The sequence below is a fragment of the Kogia breviceps genome, chromosome 8 (genome assembly GCF_026419965.1).
Source record: "Kogia breviceps isolate mKogBre1 chromosome 8, mKogBre1 haplotype 1, whole genome shotgun sequence".
Lineage (NCBI taxonomy): Eukaryota > Metazoa > Chordata > Mammalia > Artiodactyla > Physeteridae > Kogia > Kogia breviceps.
Genome location: NC_081317.1, coordinates 89,771,803 through 89,795,687, shown reverse-complemented (window position 1 = coordinate 89,795,687; position 23,885 = coordinate 89,771,803). Strand labels below are relative to the sequence as shown.

The window sequence follows — 23,885 nt, the reverse complement described above, 5'->3', positions numbered from 1 at the left end:
GGGAGATTCCCTGGGACACAAGCATCATGTTTATGTGGCTTCTTAAGGACAAATACATGCTGGGGTGTTGCACAACCTGCATGAAGGTTCTTGGAATCCAGCCTGAGACAGTTGGAAGTGACTGTCTTAGAGCTGACCCCAATGCCGGGTGGAACGAAGTCTTCCTTCTTCGTCGGTTCCAGTCCCGAGGCTCTAAACCAGGGGCTGAATGACATTCCCAGCTTAGAGGGGCAGCTCTATTTAGTGCCAACCAGTGGTTGTCCTGTGAAGATGCGGGGCCAGTATTCTGGGTGTTCTGATTTTTCAAGAGAAGCTAGAAATCCACGTATTTATGTAAACGCTCCCAACTTATCAATACTGGCAACTAATTCAAATGAAAATAAATACACTGTGCAGGCCAAACAAAACTTGTCCAGGGATGGATGTGGCCTGGAGATGACCATTTGTAAACCCTGCTCTTCATCCTGACTTGGGCAATAAGCCTTCTGGGATCGTTCATCCCTTCCCTCTTTCTTCTCCACATCAGCCGCAGGTATGAGTGTCACCTGTGGACTCTCTCCCAGCTTGGACTAGTTGGACTCTTGGTTTCTGGATTCTTAACACAGCTGATGGCCCAGGATTCTTACTGCAAGGTGGCAGTGTGATCAGTGAGGTAGACGTGGGTATTTCTTTCAGTCTTATAAACCCATTTCTTTTTTTTTTTTTTTTTTTTTTTTTTGCGGTACGCGGGCCTCTCACTGTTGTGGCCTCTCCCGTTGCAGAGCACAGGCTCCGGACGCGCAGGCCTAGCGGCCATGGCTCACGGGCTTAGTTGCTCCGCGGCATGTGGGATCTTCCCGGACCAGGGCACGAACCCGTGTCTCCTGCATCGGCAGGCGGATTCTCAACCACTGCGCCACCAGGGAAGCCCCCATTTCTTTTTTTAAGGCCCCACGATTTTCTCATTCAGTGGAATTTTGTATGTGGTGTAGAGGAGATGGTGGCTGGGGTGCGGGTGAGAAGGCCTAGCCTTTCAAAGCAGTGGGGGTGATGTTGAAAAGGGATCCTTACAAACGCCTGTAATGTCTAAAGTTCCTCGGACTTTGAATCTTCGGACTTTAGATGGATTTTGAATCCAAATAGGCTTTATGCCTCATACAGGCAGTGTTTAATAGAGGGACTGCTTCCTTTGAATGTGGCTCAAAGAAAAGTGCTCGGGCATGGGAGCTGACTTGCTGTGGGACCTTGGGCAGGTCGTTTGAGCACTCTGGGCTTTAGTTTCCTCATTTATAGGAATTCTTTGATTGCTGAACTTCCTTCTCCATTGGACCATCTAGGATGATCATATGGCATCCAAGGTCACGTTCATGCTCAGCAAAGTGAAGGCTGCACCTCTTAGCGCTGACTGTCAATTAGCTCTGAATGTCTCTGGTTTAGAACAGGTCCAGAGCATGGCTCTTATTGTGATGAGTCCTGATGTTAATTTTTTAATTTTTAATTTTTTTAGAATTGTTATGATTCAATTATAGTCTTGCTCTTCCCACTCCTATTTCTTCTCAATGGAAAATGATGTTCTTTGTTCTTTTCTTGGCAGCTGCTACAAGCAGATGGGCAAAATTTCTATCTCTGGGGATGGGTTTGGAGGGTTCCCTATGATTCAAGTCTTCCCTATAAAGGAAAGCCCCACTACAGCCTTAAAATAGGGTATGGGGATGGCTACCTTCCCCTCCCCAGCTCCCAGGGGGATCCCATGTGTTTTTAAGGCATTTGTGGAAAATATGAACCTTTAAAGGTTGAAGCTGGTCATTAATCTTTATGAAGATGCCAGTGAAAATAACAACAGCTAACATTTATCGAGAATTTACTATGCAGCAGCCACTGTTCTACGTACTTAATTAATTTAATCCTTGTAGTAACCCTATGAGGCAGGAATGATTCTTAGCTTCATTTTGCAGATGAAGAAATTGAGGTACAGAGGGGTAAGTAATTCACCCAACATTATACAGCTGGCAAATTGCAAAACTGGGATTCAAACTCTAGAAGTCCAGATCCGGAGCCTGTTCACGCCACTGCAGCTGCCTGTCAATGATTTATAAAAATTGATAATGTTTTACCAATGATTTATAAATATTTTTAAAGAAAAATAAGGAAAACATAATTTTCTTTGCTTATGTAGAAAGTTAACGGCAAGACAATGTTTTGAAAAGTTAGGACTTTATACAGGACTTCAACAGGAAATAGTTACAATCTATTAATATTTTACCATATGTTTGTATATACATTAACCATAATATAGATAAACTATATTTAAATCTGGCATATCCGTATATTCACACATCTAGCTATATCTCTGTAGACACACATACATGTACACAGAGAAGGTGACACACACAAAAATCCAAAATTAGGTCAGATGCTAGCTTAATTCCAGGTAGTCAAAAAGACTGCCTCAATCCCAGGTCTCTGTTAATACGCTCCATGTTTTCTTAGTCAAAATAAATTATTTGAATATTGGAGAAAACAAACAAACGCTCAGTATATTTGAGGCAGCACATATGCTGATTCATCAGAAAATGGCAAAAGGCCCTATGCTGAGCTCAAGTGGCCATGGCTCCAGAGGGCCTGTGGCTAGGCTGTGGTGTGAACAGAAACATCCATTCCAGGCTATCAGCTGCGGATGCTGAGCACCCTCAGTGCCCAGCACTGAGCTGTGAGATCACAGAGGTCAGGGGCCCCAGCCTAATGAAGTTCAGGAGACACTTCTGTTCTCCCTTTCCCCGTGCACAAGCTGGAGACCAGTGCAGCTTGAAAAGAGCTTCCAGAAAGAATGGCCTGAAATGTAAAAAAGCTTCTTATATAATGCTGAATGAAAAGAGCAGGACATAAAACTGTATACCTGGTTTAATCCTGATTTTGTTAAGAAGAAATGGATATTTCAAAATATGCACAGGAATGCTAGCATAAAGGAAATATACCAAAATGTGGTTTTAGATGTCTTCTTTATACCTGTTGTCCAAATAGTCTACAATGAGCACAAAGTACTTTTATAATTAGGAAAAACTCTAATAAATGTTATTTTAAAAGGTCATAGTTAAAGACTGGAATAGAACTTTTCCAAAGAAGTTGCACATTTTACTACCATCTATCCTTCTCCCAAGTGCCAGGGAAGGAACTTTCTTTCAGGCCCAAAAGGGACTTTTGGCCTGGCCCTTGTCAGCTGCTGTACGATGCATCAGGCTTGGGGTCTCATGGAGGCCTCACATGTTGTCCCAATTGGAAAGTTACAAACTAAGCTTCTCAGAGCTCAAGTTTCTTCAGAAGGATATCAGAGCTGCCAGGTAGCAAAGGGAAGGCACTGCTGCTATTATCCTTTTTATACACTGGACTTTTTCATAAGACTTTTTTTTTTTTTCCAAAAGGATTCGATTACTTAAAGTAAGCAAAGATTGGTCTGTTCCAACTCCCTCATTGTACCAAGGCCGTCAATGGAATGGACTTGCCCAGGGTCACAATCCAGTTCATATTAGAACTGGAGCAGGTCTCTGGAAAGACAGTCCAGGACAGCCCTGGCTCCCAGCCCTGTAGAACCTTCCACTGTTTTGTATAATTCAGGCTTCCTCTTAGCAAAGCCAAGCCAGGCCTCTCCTGGCAGCACTTTAACCCTTTCTAGTTTTGTAGCAACATTCACATCCCTCCCCATACCCCCTTGATAATTTCTGATGGGCAGGGATGTTATTTTTCCTGTGGCTCTCTAAGGCAGAGAAACCAGAGTGTGAGAGCTGCCAGGGGACAGGGAGGTCACCTGGTTCAGTGCCTTCATTCCACAGATGGGAGGTTGAGGTCCAGGAAAGGGATGGAACTTTCTAACTCACTCAGTGAGTTCCTTATGGAGCTGAAGCTGCTCCAAGAATGGGGTGCCTCTTTGTAATATTAACGCATCAATCTCTTCCTACAGAAGAGGCACTTGAGGCCCAGAGAGGGGTGCAAGTTACCCAAAGACACCCAGGGAGGTAGGGGGCTGAGTTGGAACTAATCTATAATTCTTCCAAACCCCCAACTCGGGACCTGGGTTCATAATCCGCCCCCACTTATGCCCCAGCTTGACCCACGACCCAGCTGGATATGGGTTTCTGGCATCACTAGTTGAGATCTCTTCTCCTCCATGATGGTAAATAGCCATTTATTTTTTTCAACTGTTCACAGGATCATCCGGACAAAAGTACAGCAGCCACCCAACCAGCCGGTCCCAGCTTCCAGTCACAGCATAGGTAAGAAGAACTTTTTAAAAAAATTAAAAAATCTAATGGGCTCCAAATACTCTAAAGAACTTTTAATCATTCTTATGGACAGATAATTCTGCATAAAACACTTCGGCACACGTACTAATGCACCTTCTTTGTCATTCTCCAAGGGCTGAACCTGGTAAATGAATTTTATAAATACTGCTAAAAGGTTTTGAATTTTACTGATTATTATGATAAATAGCTTTCACCATGAGACAGAAAATTGAAATCTAAGCCAAAAAAAAAAAATCCACTAATGGGGGTCTATAGAATGTCAGATAATTAAAGTAATAAATCAAGAAAGGGATACTTATTCATAACATTTTCTGCATCATTAGTCAGTAAGTAGTTTTGAATGTGTTTTTTTCTTCTATCAACCAGCCCTTCTACAATTCTTTGTGCACTTGCAGTCTTGAGTGAAGATGTGGCAAAACTTCCCAAACTTTCTTTCTCTCTCTCTCTCGCTTCGATCTCATGTGCTCCGTGAACTGTCAAGGGCTGCCAGTGGGGTTTCTGACACTCATGGGTGAAGTCTGAGAGTGACCATGACTCGTAAGGAGAAGAGTCATATTTCCTACTACCCAGGAGTTCAGAAGTTTCCCTTGCCTTCCCTTCCCTGCAAAGATCCTGAGATGAAAGTGACGTGTGTCTACACAAGGTGTATGATTTCTCCACTTTGGATAAAGGAAACACCTCTGGTTAGTTGGGGAAAAGCTTATTCTACTATAAGAAAGCGGGCCACCATTCAGCAAGCCTCTGACGGTTCTGGCTGCCACAGGCCCTGTCAATTCCACTTAATCACACCTTAATTACACAAAGATTGTGTACCCTTTGACGCTCCTTTGACTGAAAACTTGAACTCCCCATGGTGATTGGGGACAGGCAGAGGCCTGGCTTATAGTTCCAGCTTTGTCATTAAGTCAACCAGTGAACTGTGTAAGCCCCTTCACCTCTGTGAGCCTCAGTTTCCCCACTTGTGGAGCAAGGGGCACAAACTCAGTGCTCTCTGAGGTCTCTGATTCTTCATGGTTGCTTCTTTGAATAAGGTAAGACAGAATTCTTCCCTTCCATAAAATAATTCTTCATTTAGTAATCCATCCAAAAAGCGTTTGTTAAACCCTTGCTATGCAGCCCGTGGTGGTGGAGACTAACATTATAAGGAAGGCAGGACAAAATCCCCGTTCTCAAGGGCTTCTCGGTCTAATGGGGGAAAATAACAAAGAGAAGTCTGCAAAACACTGAGATCAGGCTCAAGAAGAAAGTACAGGGTGCTGTGGGAGGGAAAGATCAGCTTTGTTGAGCTGGAGTGAAGAGGGTTAAGGAGAGCTTTCTAGGGAAGTGTTTGTGGCTGGGATTTCATTTGCAGCTTTAACTATTTCAGGTCACATAGCAAGGAATATCAAACTTAGGGTAACTGATAATATTCTTTCAATTGGGTAAGAGGAATAATTATACTTGACAGTCAGCAGAATGCCTTATCTCAGAAATTTGTATAAAATCCATATCTTATTTGTGTACAGCCCCTTATAATTTACTAACTTACTGAGGAGTAAGGAAATGGAAGCTTTAGAGAGATGAAATAACTAGCCCAAGGTCACATGGCCAGTAAGTGGCAGAGCCAGAATTGGAACCTGAGTCTTTTGAGCCGAGTGTGATTACAAAATGTTGAAACACATGTCATCGGCTCTGTCAGCAACGTGGTGAACCTTGGTTATATGTGGTGGTTGTTTAAAGTACCGAATGACTGGTGAGATTCTTTCTTCCTCTGTTCTTTGCACCTTAACACAGAAAAGGTTGTGAGATTTGCATAAATCTATTTTGAGGAGCTTCTTCTGGTGAAGGAAAAGAGAAGTTAACGATTTCTACTTCTGTGTCTCGTAAGGAAGATGTAAAATCAAACTCAAATATGAGAAGAAAGGCACTGCTCCCTTTAGGTCTTTAGGAGCAAAAGCTGGATGTGCTCCAATGAAAGCAACAAACAGCTTCTCAACCAATCACCACCATTTCTAGTAATTTCCTACACTTTAGAGTCAAAAGCAGCTCCACCTGCCTCCAGCTAGTTATAGACGAAGGAAATGTGTCTGAGATTGGTCTGTAGGTTTTAATGAACCAAGAAAGAATTCCCACAGCCCAGAAAAGGAAATTCAGCTGCATGGCTTGAGAGGACCCTGATGACCGATAGGTCTCTCCCTTGGATTCTGGGGCCAGGAGTTAATGTGAAACTTGCACAAACCTCCCCTCCCCCATTCTTATTTTTAGGAACTTAGATACCTGGTCTCAGTCACAATAAGTCACCAACTCACATTTCTGGGCAGAAGAAATCTAGACTTTAAGTGAGTAGAACCAAGGCTAAGCCCTGGTGCTACGGCTTGTTAGCTAGATGACTTTGAGCCAATCACTTTGCTGTGTGGAGGCTCAGTTTCCTCACCTGATGAATGCAGATGAATAATAGCACACTTGGTTATTGCAAGAATCAAATGAAAAGCACTTTATGAACGTGAAGCATATTATTGTTTTTCATTATTCACTAGTGAGGAGCAAATTACTATAGGGGTTGACTTTAGTTCTCGGGTTCCAGTCACCACTCTGCCTCTTATTAGCTGTGTGACCTTGGGCAAGTCACTTACCTTCTCTGAGCCTTGGTTCCCTTACCTTTCCAGTGACCTAGCTTATAAGTTTGTTCTCAGAATTAAATGAGATGATGCCTGAATGCCTGGCACAGAGTAAGTTCTCAGAAAAAATTATCATTATTATACATCAATATATATATAACATATAGTATATTAATATTATATAATTAATATAAAATATTAAAATCCAGGTAAAGTGGAAGGAGAAAAGACAGCAAGGAACTATAAAAAGAACAGATAGTCTGCATTTGGTGCTTTGCTGGCTCTGTGTATGAGTGCGCAGATATTTATGTCTGCGTGGATGGGTGGATTTGTAAGTAGGGAGTGAGCCTGCCTAAAGAGTAGGTCCTTTCTAGCACTGGCTGGTGGTGGGCCCCAGCTCCCCCGTTTCTCTGCTCCATCCCCCTGCTTCCTGCATCCTTGGACAGGCTGGGGTTTGAACTAGTGCCCGTGTTCCCTTCTGTACTGTCAGTTCTCTTCGGGGCTACTCTCATCGCCCAGGTTTGGCCGCTGCCCTGTGGCGAGTGTCCTCAGCACACACCTGCCCTGCACCAGCCCCCTGGTAGGGGGAGTGCCTTTGTATTGGCCCGAAGGCGGGGCCGACCTCTCTCCTCCCCGGCACCGCCCCCAGCCTCGCGCCGGGCCCTGACCGTCTTCTCCCTTTGCGCAGTGTCCACCGGCTCCGTGACGCAGGTGTCCTCGGTGAGCACGGACTCAGCCGGCTCCTCCTACTCCATCAGCGGCATCCTGGGCATCACATCCCCCAGCGCCGACACCAACAAGCGCAAGAGAGATGAAGGTAAGAGACGCCGGCGCTGCCCGTCGGGGATGGGCCTGATCGGATCTGTGGGATCTGTTTCCAGGCCCTCAGTCAGGGGCGGAAGCACAGACGCCCACCGAGCACCCCTTACCTGCAGAGTGCTGGAGGCGTCTGACCCAGCCCAGGACCGTCCTGACCACGGGGAAGGGGCTGAGCCCTCTGGGAGAGGAAGAGGGGCCCGGCTGGGACTGGACTTCTCACTGGCCTCCTCCCATCTTCACCCCTTTGGTGGGAAAGGCAGGCCTGGCAGAGTCCTTGGGGCCTGTGCTTGCGGCCTCTAAGAAGCCCTTGCATTTGCAGGTGTGATGCCCAGAGGGCAGGGTGTGGAGGTTATGAGCACAGCAGCAGTGTTCCCTTTTGGGGGAAGGGCTAGGGGAGAGGGAGGGGCTGGGCAAAGTGAGAGGGGCACACATGGGGTGGCAGAGTCAGCGGGTGGGCTCTCTGAGGGTCTGAGCACACCTCTTTCAGAAGGCCTTCAGTGCAGCGATGAGGGCCTTTGAGGAAGTGAATAATCTTCTCATCTCTGTCCTTGGGCCTGGAAGGAAGGAGTGCAGGGGGCCTCCCAGGGATTAAATAGATGACAATCTTCCCTTTTGTTTTTTCTCAACACTGGTGTGCCACTCGGGCCTCCTCGGGAGCTGGCCGCCTCTGTCCCGGACATGGGCCCACCTTAACCTGGGTCTCCTTTCCCTGGATAGGCTGCCAGCGGGCTGACGTTAATGGGTTTGAGAGGAGAAATGACCCCCTGGGAGTCTGTAAAACCTTTGTCAGGAAAGGAAAAAAAAAAAAAAAAAAAAAAAAAACGGACTGTAGTCTAGGGGCTGAGAGCAGGGTGACAGAAATCTTGATTCAATTATTCTGTTCCTCAGCACAATTCCCTTTCTCTGCTCCCTGTAAGGGATGTATGTTCTCACGAGCACATGCCTAAGTACTTAAGATCTGTAACTAAAAAATTGAGTCGGCCCAGCAGTGAATTGGCCTCTGGTGTGTGGGCTCCAGGCCATGCAGGAGCTGGGCCCGTGGCCTCTGTTTGGAGCTGTGGAGTACATGGGGGATGAGTCACGGCTTCTGGAACCTGCCTCACCTCTCCGCCCCCTCACCCCCCAACAACTCGGAGCAGATGTGGGAAGTCTTTAACTCAGGGTTGCTGTACTGGGTACTGCAGGAGGCAGTGGGCCTACCATCTCTGTTGGTTTATGGGGTTGATGGTGTCATCTTTTCTCCCCTTGTCACCTGGACTCACAGATGTGCCTAAGCTGGGGCCCGCTGTGTTTAATCATGTGGAGGGGCGGGTATGTGAGGCTCCCTCAGAGGTTGAGGGATACAGGCAGAGAGTTTTGAAGACAAAAACATTGACTTTGATGTTTACCATCAAACACACGGGTCCTGAATTGGGGGGACTGTGTCGCTGTGTTGAGTGCTTTGTTGGCTTTCAGCCTCTGATCAATGGTCACTGTTTAGCCTCTCAAGCTGCTTGAGAAGGTGTAAGAGTGGTCAGGATGTGAGTGTCGTTCATCTAGACTGCTCTGTGCTGGGCAGATCCTTCCTGAGGGCTGTGGCTCATTTGTGGTATTGACCTTTAAGAGGGACAGTGACATGGGCTTCCCTGGTGGCGCAGTGGTTGAGAGTCCACCTGCTGATGCAGGGGACACGGGTTCATGCCCCGGTCCGGGAAGATCCCACATGCCGCGGAGCGGCTGGGCCCGTGAGCCATGGCCGCTGAGCCTGTGCGTCCAGAGCCTGTGCTCCGCAATGGGAGAGGCCACAACAGTGAGAGGCCTGAGTACCACAAAAAAAAAGAGGGACAGTGACAAATTGGGATGTGTCCAGATGGGTATAACCCGGATGGAGAGGTATTTGGAGAATACCTCAAGGCTCTAGGGATGTTTTGGTACCAAGAAGAGGAGAATGAGCAGGACTGGATTGTTGCCTTCAAATATTTGGGAGGCTGACATGGAAGGCAAGAGGAATGAGACTTTGCTGTGTGGTCTCAAAGGCCAGTGCGTGGCAGATGCAGAAGAGATTTCAGCTCAGAGTAAAAAATAATTTTGTAAATATGAGAGTGGTCTATGGCCAAAGGGGGCTGCCTCAGGAGGTAGTGAGTGCCTTGTCACTAGAGGTATGTTAGTAGAGCCTAGGTGGCCATTTGTTGGGCTGCTATAAGACTATCAAGAATCAGATGTGGAATTGGATGATCTTTGAGATCCTCTCAGTTTTGGAATTTATGATTGAGCCCTGATCCCCAGAAAGACTTGGGACGTGATCCAATCTGTGGTCTGGATTTGATGGTCCTGAAAGCTTACAGGATTGGGAAGATTGAGAGGCTCGAGCAACAAGCAGAGCCCCCGCCTGCCCCCCGCCCTGCATCACTGAGAGTGGATGTGGCTGGGCAGAGGCGTGGGCAGAAGTGCTCTTGCTCACATCAGCAAACTGCCTGGGAGCAGTACAGTATGGTGCTCCCTACTGCCCTTTCCCATCCTCCCTCTATAGCTCCCTGCATCCTTGCATTGGCTTCAGGAGGAGTTGAAGAGGCAGAGATTGCCACCCCCTTTTTATAGGGGAGGAAACCAAGGCCCCAGGGAGTTCCATGATGTTGGCAAAGCCACAGGGCTGGTATGGCCAGGTGGTGGGGTGGGGTGGGGTGGGAGGGAGTGGAGAGGGCCCCTGAGGCCTCAGCTCCCTGGCATTGTCCAGCCACTTGCTGCTCCTTAGCCCCTCCGGAGAGATGCTTTGGAGGTGGAGCAGCCTGGGGCTGGGCAGAGCCTGGAGGGTTTCAAGCAGAAGGGCGTGGTCAGCAGGCTGGATGCTGCCAAGAGTGTGGTGAGAAAGTAAGAACCAGCCACTGGGGAAACACAGGGGAAATGCTGGTGTGCTGGATTCTGGCCCGTTGAGGCTGCAGACCATGGCACCGTTTTCCTCAGGAGCCGTCAGCAGCCTGAGGCAAGGGCCGTGGGGCAAGAGAGGCAATAGAGGGCCAAGAGGAAGGTGGCTGAGGGTCCCCATCCCCATTTTTCAGATGAGATGACTGAGGTTCTGCAGGGTGGAGTTGCTTACTCAGCTCTGGTTCAGTCATCTTCCACTTGGACTTGGACTTGGGTTTTACCCTGTGGGCATGAGCTCAGGGCAGGGGTGGGTGGTGGGAGAGTTCCGTCACAGAGGACCTGCCCTCTAGACCTTGCAGGCCGGTGGGCAAGATTGGCAGCCCAGAGTCCCTCTGATGGGCAGTGTGTGGGGTGATGCTGTGCGGGCAGGATGATACCAGGGAGGGAGGGCAGGGCAGGGCAGGGAAGGGCCAACATTGACCAAAAGGATCTGGTAAGGGCTCTCATAGGAAGTGGCACTTTATAAAGGGAAAAATATTTTACACGGCTTGTTTTTAAACTTAATGAATTAAAATCAAATAAAATTAAAATTTTAGTTCCTCAGTTGCACTAGCCACATTTCAAGGGCTCAGTAGCCACATGTGCCCAGTGGCTACTGTATTGGATAAAATGACTTGAATACAAATGCTTGGCACATAGTGGGTGCTCAATAAATGCTTCTCCGTAGAATGGGTCGGTCACGTGCCTGTAGAGGGTTCACAATTAGTGAGGATAGTGATGGTGGGGAGAATCTCTAGTCTCCTCAACTAGAATTGTTTCTCTTGGTATTTTTGGCTTCTGTGGAAAGCTCTATTTGAGTAAAGAGTTCTGTAGCAAAAACAAACAAGTTAGAACACTGTTTGACCAGTGGATTGCCAAGGGCCCTTTTAGTCTAGAAATTCTAGGATTCTCCTTGGGACATGTGCCTCCAATACCAGCCTTGGGGATGTGGCCACTGTCCAAATCTCAGATGAACGGTTCTGTGGCTGAGGCAGCAGATAAGGTCCGTGGGGCCTCTGAGGGCAGAGCTGGGGCTGGTTAAAGGAAGCTACAGGGAGGAAGATCATGGCTCAGTGCAAGGAACAGCTTTCAGACAACACCCAGGCTGGGCCAAGGTTAGAAGCATTAGCTTAGAAAGGTAGTGAGCTCCCTGTCATTGGAGGTATGAGGAGGGGTGAGGGGCAGAAGAGTCAAAGAAGGCATTTTGGTTTAGACTCCACGACTTTTTTAAAAAGTAAATTTATTTATTTATTTATTTAATTTTGGCTGTGTTGGGTCTTCGTTGCTGCGTGTGCGCTTTCTCTAGTTGCAGTGAGCAGGGGGTACTCTTTGTTGAGGTGTGCTGGCTTCTCACTGCGGTGGCTTTTGTTGCAGAGCACAGGCTCTAGGCACGTGGGCTTCAGTCGTTGCAGCACACGGGCTCAGTAGTTGTGGCTCGCGGGCTGTAGAGCGCAGGCTCAGTAGTTGTGGTGCACGGGCTTAGTTGCTCCGCGGCATGTGGGATCTTCCCAGGCCAGGGCTGAAACCCGTGTCCCCTGCATAGGCAGGCGGATTCTTAACCAGTGCACCACCAGGGAAGTCCCTGGACTCCATGACTTTTTAGGCCTGTTACAATATGGGAGACAAGTGCTTCTGTGACTGCCTGGCATCTGGAAGTGGTTCTACCTACTTGTTTTCCCTCCTGCTGCCTGACTCTGAGTCTGCCATCACGTGGGCTTGACTGGGTGGGGCCGCATTGCCCGTGTTTCTACCCCCAGCCTGGACCCTTGGCACAGGGCCTGGTGCCCAGAGGGCTCAGGAGGCTTGTGGATGGTGAGAGTCAGGCTGGGGTGCTGCCCAGGCATAAGAGGCAGCTTCGTCTCTTGATTGGGCTGTCCTGAGAGGGTCCGTGGAGAAAGCTGTGGCATGGGCCTAAGGAATCCTGCTGGGCTAGGGGGACAGAGCCGGGGCAGTGCCTCCCTCCCCGGAAGGCCCAGAGGAGGTTGTGAAGGGGCTAGACTTGGCGGAGCAGGCAGAGCCGTGAATAGCGGCCATGGGTGAAAGGGCAGCCCCAGACCCTCTGTTCCTTTCTGGGCCTTTGATCTCTGGTGGGGCCTCCTTCCGCCGTCTCCAGGGCCCCCATTCAGGTCCCCTTGACCTCCCCCTCCCTTCATCCCCCCAGTTTGAAAGGCCCTCAACACACCGAGGTCAGCCGAGTGCGAATGCCTTTCACTAGCTCAGAAGGCTGGCCAATCCAGCACCAGTGTGGAAGCTTCTTTGGAGGCAGTGGAGGGTACATTGCAGGTGGAATTTCTGGGCACTGGACTGCCCTCTGCCTGCGGAGGGCACAGAAAGGGGCCTGTCCTTTTCAAAAGATGCCAAGTCCAGCAAGACCCTCATGGGGAAGTTTGGGGGCATTTAGTGGGGGCTCCTGTCATGACTATGTCCATCCCTCTTTCTGGAGGTGCCTGTCTCCTCTCTGTCTTTGTGTCTCTCCCTGTGTCTTTTGTTTGGGGGTTCATCTCATGCACCGCCCTCTGCCTCTGTTTATGTCCTGTTTATCGAGACTTCCTCTGTGTCTGCTTCTGTCTGCTGTTCCAGCTCTCACTCTCTTTTTCTCATATTTACTCTCTTCTCTTTCTCTCTCTCTCATGTGTACTCCCCCACTCTCTCTCTTTTCTTGTATTGGCTCTTGCTCTCTCTCTTACCAGCTCCCCCCTCCCTTCTCCCAGGCTGGGAGCCTGAGCTCAGCCCCCCACTGCAGACCTCCATGGGAGTCATCTTGGGGAGGGAAGGGGTTTCAGAAGCAGGGCCCCAGGGACCCTCTGACCTTGGGCAGGCCCTGGCCTTCCTCTCCTAGGACCCTCTTCTTTTACTGACACTCAGACTCTGTCTGTTGCTCCTGGACTCAGGACCAAAGGCAGCCAGCTGGAGCAGGAGATGCAGAGACTGCTCTCAGATTTCCCAGCAGGGACTGGGGTGTGTGGAAAAGCTCAGGATGCTTGAGTCAGGGGGGAGTTGTAGGCACCCTTTTGGCACCACCATTCCAGAGATCAGTGATCTCTGGAGGCCCCCAAATAATGTGAGGTGTGGAGGCAAGGACCCAGGCTCACAGGCCAGGGACCAACTGGTTCGAGGACTCTTGAAATCTTTGGCAAGTTACTTAGTCTCTCGGAGTCTGCATTTTGTCATCGGAAAGTAGAGGGGGCACAAGTTTTGTGCGTTATTGTGAGGATAAAACGAAGTCGTTCTGGCAAAGGGTTTAGCTCCAGGGCCTGGTGGTCCTAAGTATTTAATAAATGGCCCCTGAAGGAGACCGGGGCTTGAGCGTGTGAGGCCGGTCCAGGCTGAGGGCTAGCAGGTTCCCGCTGCAATTCTGTCTGGCAGCTGAAACTGGCTGATTCCGTCCCCGCCCCGCCCCACTCCCTGACTTCCTGTTTGTAACAGTCAGCCTCTCTGGGCACCAAGACTGAACAACAGCGCCCCCAGGTGTCAGCTGCAAAGGGAAGGGCCCCTGGCTTTCCTTTGCTGCCTTTTCCTTCAGGACCTTCCCTTGATGGAAGAATAAAAGGGTTAAACCTCAGTTTTCCATGAAGTGACGTCTTGGGTGCACAAGGTGGTGGAGACCTCCAGGACGGAGGACAGAAGGCAGAATACTTGGACCTGGGAGGGCTGGGCCTCTCGGGGTTTAGGGTCACCAACTTGGTTTTCACCAGCCCTTGTCGGAGCTGGAAGGGCCTTGGAGAGCATCTGGGATGTGTCACCTAGTCATTATTCAGATGGGAAAACAGGCTTGGAGAAAAGAAGGGGTCTGACCAGTAAAAATGGCATTTCACATGGTAAAAACCCAGAAAACCTAGAGGGACAGACGGACTCCTCAGAACATCCTTGATATCCTACTGTGATTTGACAGGCCAAATCTTAGTTTCTTACCTCCCCTCCTTTCCTCCATTCTCCTCGGCACATCTGCTGCCCCCACTGTTGAAAGCCATGAGCAACCCTGACCTGACCCCATCAGCCTATCACCCCTGGGCCTCAACTCTTGACAATGAGCCCTGACCTTCCCTCCCTGGCCTCCCGTTCCTCCTCCCCATCCCTTGTGTGCTCCTGGCCCCCGCACAGTCTCTGAGCTCTCCTGTCTCTGGGCCATTATCCAGACAAAGCCCTCCACCTGGAATGCTGTTCTTGAGGCTGGTCTGTTGACCTGGCCTGGTTTCCAGAGCCAGTCCACTCCCTGGGGGACTTTCAGTGTTGGACCATTGGTCCCTCACAACTGGCTGGGGCCCTTGGATTCATCCCGGGCCAGCATGGAGCTTTGGAGACCAGACAGACTCTGAAGAGAGAAGGAAATGACCACCACTTTGTCTTGGTCTCTCCTGGGGCTTCAGCAGGTCAGGTCCCCTCCGTGCCCTCCACAAGGTGTCCCCTGAACGTACCCTCAGGCTGGACATGTAGGGGGCCCTTCCCTGAGTTCTTTTTTGTCTGGGCAGGGGCCCGGACCAACATGCTTCCTCAGAGGGCATCACTTTGAATCTGATTGCCAGCCTTCTGGTCATGCTTTACTTGGCTTGTCCTGTATTTAAAATGATTTTGAGTTAGTTACCAACATTTAAAAATAAGGAGATTTCCCATCTGGATGTCTAGCCTTTCTTGGAAAAAAAAAATCAGATCTTGTGACACTGGGCAGGCTTTCCTATATGGCAGCAATTGTCTGGGGCTGCTGGGCCTGTGATCCTCAGACTGCTCTGTACTCACCTTGTTCATGGCGTTTGTGCTCTATTTTTCTCTACCTGAATGCCTTTGAGCTTCTGGAGTCCTAGTGTGGACTCTGAAGAACAAGTCAGGTTGAGTGCAGCCTGTGGCAGCTAAAGCCTATGGGAGGCAGGGCCCCGATTGAGCTGGATGGGTGTGTGTGTGTGTGTGTGTGTGTGTGTGTGTGTGTGTGTGTGTGTGTGTACCCGCGGGTGTGTACATGCGGTCAGGGAACTGGGCAGTCAGGCTCTCAGGCTGGTGGTAGGTGAGGGAGGGAAGGCAGGGCCAAGCAGCCCCACCCCTTGGCAGACCAGAAGAACAGAGAGATGGGGGGTCATTCAGTTCACACCTGCCAGATGGGTAGTCCAGGCACGGGGGTGCTTAGTGGCAGTGATGCTAAGTACCCATCTCCCAGCCTGCCTGGCCACTCTCCCGTCCTTCCGGCCTTGCAGTCATTGGCACCTCAGCCAGGCAGACAAGTGTCCGAGGCTTCCTTGGTAAAGCAGGGGACTTGAGGCCAGGTGGTCAATCAGAGGGGCTCCTTGGGCCTTTCCCTGGTGCCTAGGGTCTGTCCCTTGGGCGGGAGGTCAGGTTTCAGTTCCTCCTGGCCCCTAGGTCCCTGAGTTTCACTTTGATTCAGTGAGTGAGAGCCCTCGTGAGAGCCAACACCCTCCCCCCACCCCTGTTGTTTGCACACCTGCTTCACCCAGGCTTCCTCCTCCCCTCCCCCACCAGCTTTTCCCACGGGTCTGTGCACTGGTGTCCCAGAGAGCCCTGGGGGATGTAAAGAGCAGGGGCCACAGTGTGAGTCGGCTCTGGGGTCAACCAGAAGGAGAGCTGTGCTGTCTCACCCATGGCGGGCAGGCCCACTGCCAGGGCCGTCTGGAGCTCAAGGTGGAGTGGACTTGGCTTTCTTCCCCACTCCGCATACCCTGGTGCCCTGTGGGGCAGAGAATCCCATGGTTCTTTCTCTGTCTTTGGAATATGGTTAATCCTTGGCTGCAGAATCTGCAGTTCAGGACTTTGTAACACTCCAAGTATTAGAGGCTCACGAGGCAGGGGAGGGAGCTGAGGAGGGAGCCTGGGGCTCTGGGTTCCAGTCCTCAGCCTGTGGCTGACTTGTTGGTGACCTTGGGGAAATCCCTTTCTCTCTCTGGGCCTCAGTTTCCTCATCTAAAACATGGGATCAAGGTTCTCTTTGGTACCAAGATTCTGAGCTTCTCCTGGTCCCATCTCAAGTCTTCTTGGCATTATTTTAAACAAGTGGTTCTCAGACTTTCAGTCTTGCAACGCTTTTAAGCTCTTAAAAATGATCAAGGACCCCAAGGAGCTTTTGAATTTATGTGGGTTAATTAAAGTGGACAAAATTTTAAAATATTTATTAATGTATTAAAAATAGCAGTAATAAATAACATAAATAATGTGTTGTTTGAAATAAGAAAGGACTATATTTTCCAAGCCAAAACATTTAGAGTGACATTGCTTTATGATTTTGCAAATCTCTTTAGTGTCTGGCTTAATAGAAGACAGCTGGGTTCTCATATCTGCTTCTGTATCCAATCTGTTGTGATATCACACATCTTAGAACCTCTGGAAAGCGCCACTGTATACTTGGAAAAGCATCAGAGTGAAGAAGGCCAAGAACAACTTTGTATTATTATGAAAATAGCTTTGACCTCACAGACCCCTTGGAAAGGTCTTGGGGATCACTCAAGGGGTCCCTGGACGAGACTTTGAGGATCTCTGCTTCAGGCTGCTGCAGACTCTGAGCTTACTTATCACTCGTACAGAGAGGGAGAGCAGTTAAGTGGTTTTCGTTAAAAGAAAGGTGCCATCAGTTTCTGCTGTTCTTTTTTCCTGAAGGCAGTGGGAACCATGGCAGGCTTCTGAGCTGGGGTGGGAGTGACAAGACATGCTGGGCTTTGGAAATCGTCCTTTAGCAGATTAGGGTGTTCACGGCTTCTGGGTCCTCTCCCAAGCTTGAACTTCCACAGAAAGGCACAGCTATGGAGGCTCCTTTCACTTCCAGTGGAATATCATAGGGTTTGAGGTCTGATCTCCGTCCAGCAGGCTTCCTTTGGAGCCAACAACAGCTTCCTAGTGCACCCTAAGAGCCCAGGGAGTGGGCGTTGGGGGACCCAGCCACCTCTCCCCATCCCAGCTCAGCTCTGCAGCTGTTCACGGCAGGCCCGTGAGACCCCCACCCAGGGCATAGTTTTGGTGGGGAAAACCCCAGCAAATAATGCTGATTTGGAATGAAACAAAATAAAATGAGATAAAGAAGTAGGTTTGGTGTTTATCTTGACTCCTGGCCTTTGAGGAAAAGCAGGTGTGAAAGGCAATTGAAAAAAAGGGAGATTTTTGTTCTGATTCCACTGGGGCTTCTGAGTTTTTCCAGAATGCCAGTGGTTAGTCACGTGTGTGTGTGTGTGTGTGTACGTGTGTGTGTGTAATTTCATTTTGAAATTTCCAGTTTTCATTTCCATTGGTACAAGTTTATCATTTGCATTAGTCCTTCCTTGGACTGATGGACTAAAATGGAGGAGAGGAAGAAAAAGAGAATTTCCTAAGGTCATTTAGGAAGACTTGAAAGATGCTAGAGGAGATATGCTCGTAGTGAGATGAACTGAGCTACGAGAGGAAACAGAGAGAAAGGCATGGCCCCTAGAGAGACTAGAAAAGAGGACGGGAAAAAGCGACAAAGGGGTCAGACTCTTCCCAGCACCAGCCACCAGGTGGCACCATCGACCCAAGACAGCTTAGTTGCTGTCCAGGGTTAGGGACAAGAGGGGTGACAGGACAGTGTGTACTGACCATTTCAGAGCTTGGTATGCTTGTAACTCGGTGGGGGGCAGCAGTGCCCAGGTAGGCTGACCATTTGTCTGAGTTTCACTTCTCTGCCAGCATTTAGTCACAGCAGTGGGAGGCTGGGCCACTGCTGTTGGGGATCAGTCCCGTCCTTCCTCACCTCCATGATGCAGATGTCTTAATACAAACCTTTTTGGGAGTCAAGTCCTCGGTTCTAGTCTAAGCCTTTACTTGCTGGCTGTGTGACCTTGGGCAAGTCACTTCTCTCTGAGTCTTGTTTTCCTTGTGTTCAAATGTGGATGTTTGAACAGATGACTTAAGGGATCTTTTGGGCTCTGACATTCTGTGGTGTGCCAGAGAGAGCACTGGAGTTGGAGTTAAATTCAGGATCTTTCTCCATTGGCTGTGTGACCTTGGGCAGCTCACTTCCCATCTGTGGGGACTGCAGTAACATCTCCCTTACAGTCTGTTATATGAAGTAGCAGGTTGGAAAATGCTTTGAAATCTCTTTTGGTGCTGTAGGAGAGGGAGGGGTTGCTATTTATTTTTTTTCCAGGCAACTTAAGTTAGCCAGAAGCAGGCCTTCTACCATCCTCACAGCTCAGAAAGTTTGTGCCTCTGCCTGTGACCACAAATCAAAGCCTATGGTAGGTGTTTTCTCAAGGTCACTGCCTCTCTGTCCTAACTATCTCATGAATCTCCTCCTTTATTTTGGTCCCCACTGCTACTGCCTTGGTCCAAGCACACTCTCTTCTCCTTTGGATTATTGCTGTAGCCTCGTAGTGGGTCCCCACCTCCATTGTCACTGACTTCTCCAAACAGTCCACCTTCCGCATAGCAGCCCCAGGGGCACTTCCGAAATACAGTTTGGATCAGTGACTCGCCTGAAGGGTTTTCACCCTTCAAATCTGCCCATTGTTCTCAGAAATCATCTAAGCTTCTTAACAAGGCTGCTAGGCCTTCTGTGGTCAGATCCGTGCCCATCTCATGAGCCTCGTCCCTCCCCACCCTCCTCTTTTCATGCTCACCCCAGTCATACCAAACCTCATTCCATCCCTTGAGCACCACTTGTTCTTTCCTGCTGGCAGCCTAAGGGTTATATATGCACGGGTTGTAGTCAGGCAACCACGGTTCTGGTGCTGACTCCACCAATGTCTACTCGTGTGACTTTGGGCAAGTTATTTGACCTCAGTTTCCCTCTTTGTAAAACAAGGACACCCATCGTGCCTATGATTGGGTTATTACATGGATTGAGTGAGGTAATGCATGCACAGTGCCCTGGAGGACCCCGATGCATGATATGTGCTCTATAAAGGATGCCTTTTATGGTAATGTGTTCCCACCCCCTGGAAACTGCCCCCCTTCTCCACCCTACCGTTTACCCAGCTGACATTGTACAACTTCAGGATCCAGCTCATGTCACTTCCTAAAAGTGAAGGCTTCCCTGAGGGTCCCTCCTAACTGTCAGCTCCCCTGGGCCCACCTGCAGCACACAGAGCCTGCCTGTTGACAAAAGTATCACATTTGTCACTCATCTCTCTTCCCTGTGAGACTGGGAGCCCTGTGCGGGCGGGACTAGTGTCTGTAGTGGTCACCATTGTGGCCCTAGTGCCCAGCACAGGGCTGGTTCTTCGTAACAAATATGTACTGAATAGGGACTGGATGTCACAGAAACCGGGAGCCCATCTGGTCCGTAGGTGCAGGCTGCTGAGTAGAACCCAGAGCCTTACACGTCAAAGGCTTCTTCCTTTCACTCCTGCCTGACTCCATCGTCTCCATCCTCCAGCGCTGCTGTCTGGCTCCATAGAAAGGATTTCATGACAACCGTTCTAGAGGGGGAGGGAGCTCTCCCGTGGTCTAAACACACACACACACACACACACACACACACACACACACACACACACACACGTGCACAGCTCTGCATGCTGGTGCCTAGGGCCCTTGTTCTGCCTGCCTTACCTAAGCATGTGCTCCAGGTGTATATAGATCACAGCCTCAAATGGGAACTGTGACTCTAATGCTTAGCATTTACTGACTGTTTGCCATATATATTTTAAACTATTAATGCATTTAATACCACCACTGTACCAGGTGAAGCTCTTATCATCCCCATTTTATAGAGTTTCAGAGAGAGATCCAGGAAATTGCCCAAGGTTACACAGCTCCACAGTGGCACTACTGGGACCAGCCCCTGGGCAGCTGGCTTCCAGAGTAGCCTTACCTGCCACCCTGGTCTGCCTCTCACAGAGTGTTGCACAGGATGGCATCAGTGGGAATGTCCTCAGCTCTCTCCAAAAGGGGGCTTTGAGGCCACCTCTTATTTCAGTTCTACCATCCCCATCACCCTGCCAGGCTGAGCTCAGGGCGACCTTGGTGCAGAGCCCGCTTCCTCACTCAGGTGCTCAACCATTTCTGAGGCTTCCCCTGACACTGCTATGCATGCTTCCCTGTCACATCCTCCAGTTGGTCACCTTCAAGTGTAGTTGGCTGATCACATATGGACTTTACACCACAGCAGGGTAGCACAGTGGGTGGACTGGAGTTCGAGCCCAGCCCTGCCACTTACTAGCTGTGCGAGCTTTGACAAGGGCCTGAACTTCTCTGAGCTTCAGTTTCCTCATCTGTCAAAAGGGGATAATAATTCCTGCAATTCCTGGTAACTAAAAAAACGTTATCTATAGTATTTTGATCAGCAATTCCTGGTAACTAAAAAAACGTTATCTATAGTATTTTGGTCAGCTCTAGCACATGGCACATTTTAAGAATATTTAACTCATCAGAGCAGAGTTTTTACCCTGAATCTAAACTCCTCAAGAAGACCTTCTTAAGAACTTTCTAAATTCCCAGCTCTTTTGTTTTCTCTTTCTCTTGCAGGATCTTAGTTCCCCGACCAGGGATCGAACCTGGGCCATGGCAGTGAAAGTGCCGAGTCCTAACCACTGGACCGCCAGGGAATTTCCATCTTTCTCTCTTTTTTAAATGATTATTTTATCTGTATTGCTATGTCTAATGATAGGAGTATTCAGGCTAGGGTCAGAAGAAAAAGATGTACGCACCAGAATTTACATTGGCAGAATTTTAGCTCCGCTTTTTTTCAGAAACAAACGATTCGAGTTGTAGCTGAGGGCAGCTTGCAGAGGCAGGATGAGCCTGTCACAGGGTGGAGAGGCTGGGTTCCTGGCTCCAGTTCACCACTATCTTGCTGTGTGGTCTCAGTCAGGTCCCTACCCTCTGGGTCTTTGATTTGGATGCAGTGAGTCCGGATCACCCTTCCATCCCCAGATTCTGCCCCCTCCCTCCTCCCTGCTGTTCCCCCTCCCTCCTCCTCCATCTTCTCTCTCTTCGTTTCCTTTCTGTGAGAGACACAAACGCCATCCAGCACTTTTGAATGGGACTTTTGTTCCGCTAACATCTCTTTTCTGAAAAGAACGATTGGTCAGGTTTGTATCTTTTAAACGCTGGCACATTTCATCAGTTAAGAACCTGCATACCTCTTTCCCAAGACAGAGCTTTAAAGAGGCAGACAGAAGCAGCAAAGGGGGAGGTTCATGGCAGACAGTGGAGGAAACCCCACCAAATCTCTTTGGGGGCCTAATGTATGGTCCTTCCCCAAAATGCCATCTTTCCTGGGTGCCCCCTTTCCTGCTCTCCCTGTGACCCTAAGCATTTTCCAGCTTGACTCCAGTTATGACTTGCGTACTCCTCTGTAGCTCCCCACAGAATGGGGAGAGGGGATGAGTGGGACCTGTGCCTGAGTCATTTTTGCTTAAGTCTCTTTGAGGTAGGGCTTGGAGCACAGGAGCACAGGAATCACAGGGCCTTGGGTTTGAGTGCTGGTGATCTTGGGCAAGCCACGCTTGGCCTGGGTTTTCTTACTGGCAGAGAGCAGAATTCCTTCCTCAAAGTCTTGTGCCAACTCAGGAGGAGCAATGTGTGAGAAAGTGCTTTATAAACTGTCAAGCTCTATGTAGGTCTGGGTGTCGTAGTTCATTTCAAGTGCCTGCTCTGTGACCTTGGACAAATTCCAAGGGTCCATTTACCCTTGGAGAACTAACTTCTCCGAGGGTTCATTTACCCATCTGTAAAATGGGGACTCTAATCCTTAGATCATACAATTAATGTGAGAATTTCATATGGATGTAAAACAACTGGCAAGAACAACTGTTCTTGGCAGTGGTGAGACAGGCTGGGACCTGGGACCCTTTGCTGCAGCGCTGCAGTGCTTACACCTGGACACACCTCTCCTCGAGCAACAATATACAAAGAAACTGCCTAAAGCTGACTAAAAATAACTGTATGCATGCCCAGTTGGGGCAAATTCTGGACCCCAAAGATAGAAAGAGACCAAAAAAAAACCACCTGCCACTTTTGAAGAGCCTGGAGCAAAAACAGGGTGTCGGGAGCAAAAGCAGGGTCCTGCAGATGCCCCCTGCCCACACCACCACCTAAGGGGTGGGCAAAACACCTAAGCCACCCCTCTGGCCCGAACCCTGGACACACCCCTACCCTCACCTCATGTAAGAAACAAGCTTGCCCCCCCTCGGGGAGCCAACAAGCAAGGGAACCTGTGGTTTGTTCTCGCTGCCCACTGCTGCAAGCAGGGGCCCCAGTAAAGCCTTGCCTGAATTTCTTGTCTGGCCTCTAGTCAATTTCTGTTGATTGGGGAAGGCCAAGAACCCTGATCGGTAACAGTGGCAGGTGCCCTGGTCTAGGTTAGTGCCCTGTCCCTTTCCCTTTCTTATTTCTTCACGGTGCCTCCCCTGTGAGCACCACGCACAATAATGAAGTCACGGGCTTCTGAAGCCTGGCTGCCCATTCTGAAACCCAATCGGCCGCTTCCCTAACCTGTGCCTCAGTTCTCTTGCCTGTAAAAGAAGGATAATAAGACCTACTGCAGAGGGCTGTTGAGCAGATTAGCCCGTGCCCACGCATGACCCGGCACAGAGTCGGCGCCCAGTGAATGTTTGTGATTCTGCTGACCGTGCTCTCTCCGCACACCCAGAAAGAGGCCCCCCAGCCGCCATCTCCTTCAAGCCCCCTTGGCCGGCGAAGAAAGCCGGGCCTCGGTGGAGCGGAAGGGGTATGCTCAAGGTCGCACCAGGAGTCCCCTGCTAGGATCTCTGGGGAATTTTCAGGGATTCCGCCCGTGCCACCCAGCGAATAAAGAAAGCCCTTCCAAGAGGCCGAGGGCCCTGGGGAGAGGACAAAGGCCAGACCCGGCTCCTCCGCCCCGCTCTCGGGGCGCCCCATCGGCTGGGAACGGAGGGCAACTGTCTTCCAGGAGGGCATGGGGGTTTGCTGCGCGGGGTGGCAGGAGAAAGAAATCCAACCGCGTCAGAACATGGCGCAAAAAAAAGGGAGAGCGCGGCGCCCTCGGCAAGGAGGCGGCCCGCCTGCCCTGCCTCCGCCAAGCATTTGCAATTTAATTGACATTTGGCGGCAGGAAGCCAATCAGTATAAGTCAATTGACGTGCCGAGATAAAACTAATCGGCGGCCGGCGCTCCCCCCACCGGCACGGCCGCGGCGGGGCCGCGGGCACAGCGTAGCGGCAGTGGCGCCGCGGGCCCGGCCCCGGCAGGTACCGCCGTTGGCGCGTGTCTCGGCCCGCGAGGGGGCGGCGGGCGGCCCGCTGATTGCTGCGCAGCCCACGGCGGCCGGGATAGGCCCGTAATGAATGACTTTATTTGCCGGGGACCTGCTGAGAACAATTGAGTTTGTTATGGTAACAACGGATGCCAGCTTTCTGGGCCCCGGGGAGCGCGGGCGCGG

At 49.9% G+C, this 23,885-nt stretch overlaps 1 protein-coding gene across 1 annotated transcript in view; it reads left to right on the top strand.

Moving 5' to 3' along the window:
- Nucleotides 1-23,885, top strand: part of PAX5 (paired box 5) — a 182,811-nt gene that overhangs the window by 15,203 nt on the left and 143,723 nt on the right. Inside the window, exons 4-5 of the mRNA XM_059073272.2 lie at nucleotides 4,183-4,247; nucleotides 7,563-7,691. Coding sequence (XP_058929255.1) covers nucleotides 4,183-4,247; nucleotides 7,563-7,691 — 194 coding nt within the window. The remainder of the gene's footprint in view (nucleotides 1-4,182; nucleotides 4,248-7,562; nucleotides 7,692-23,885) is intronic.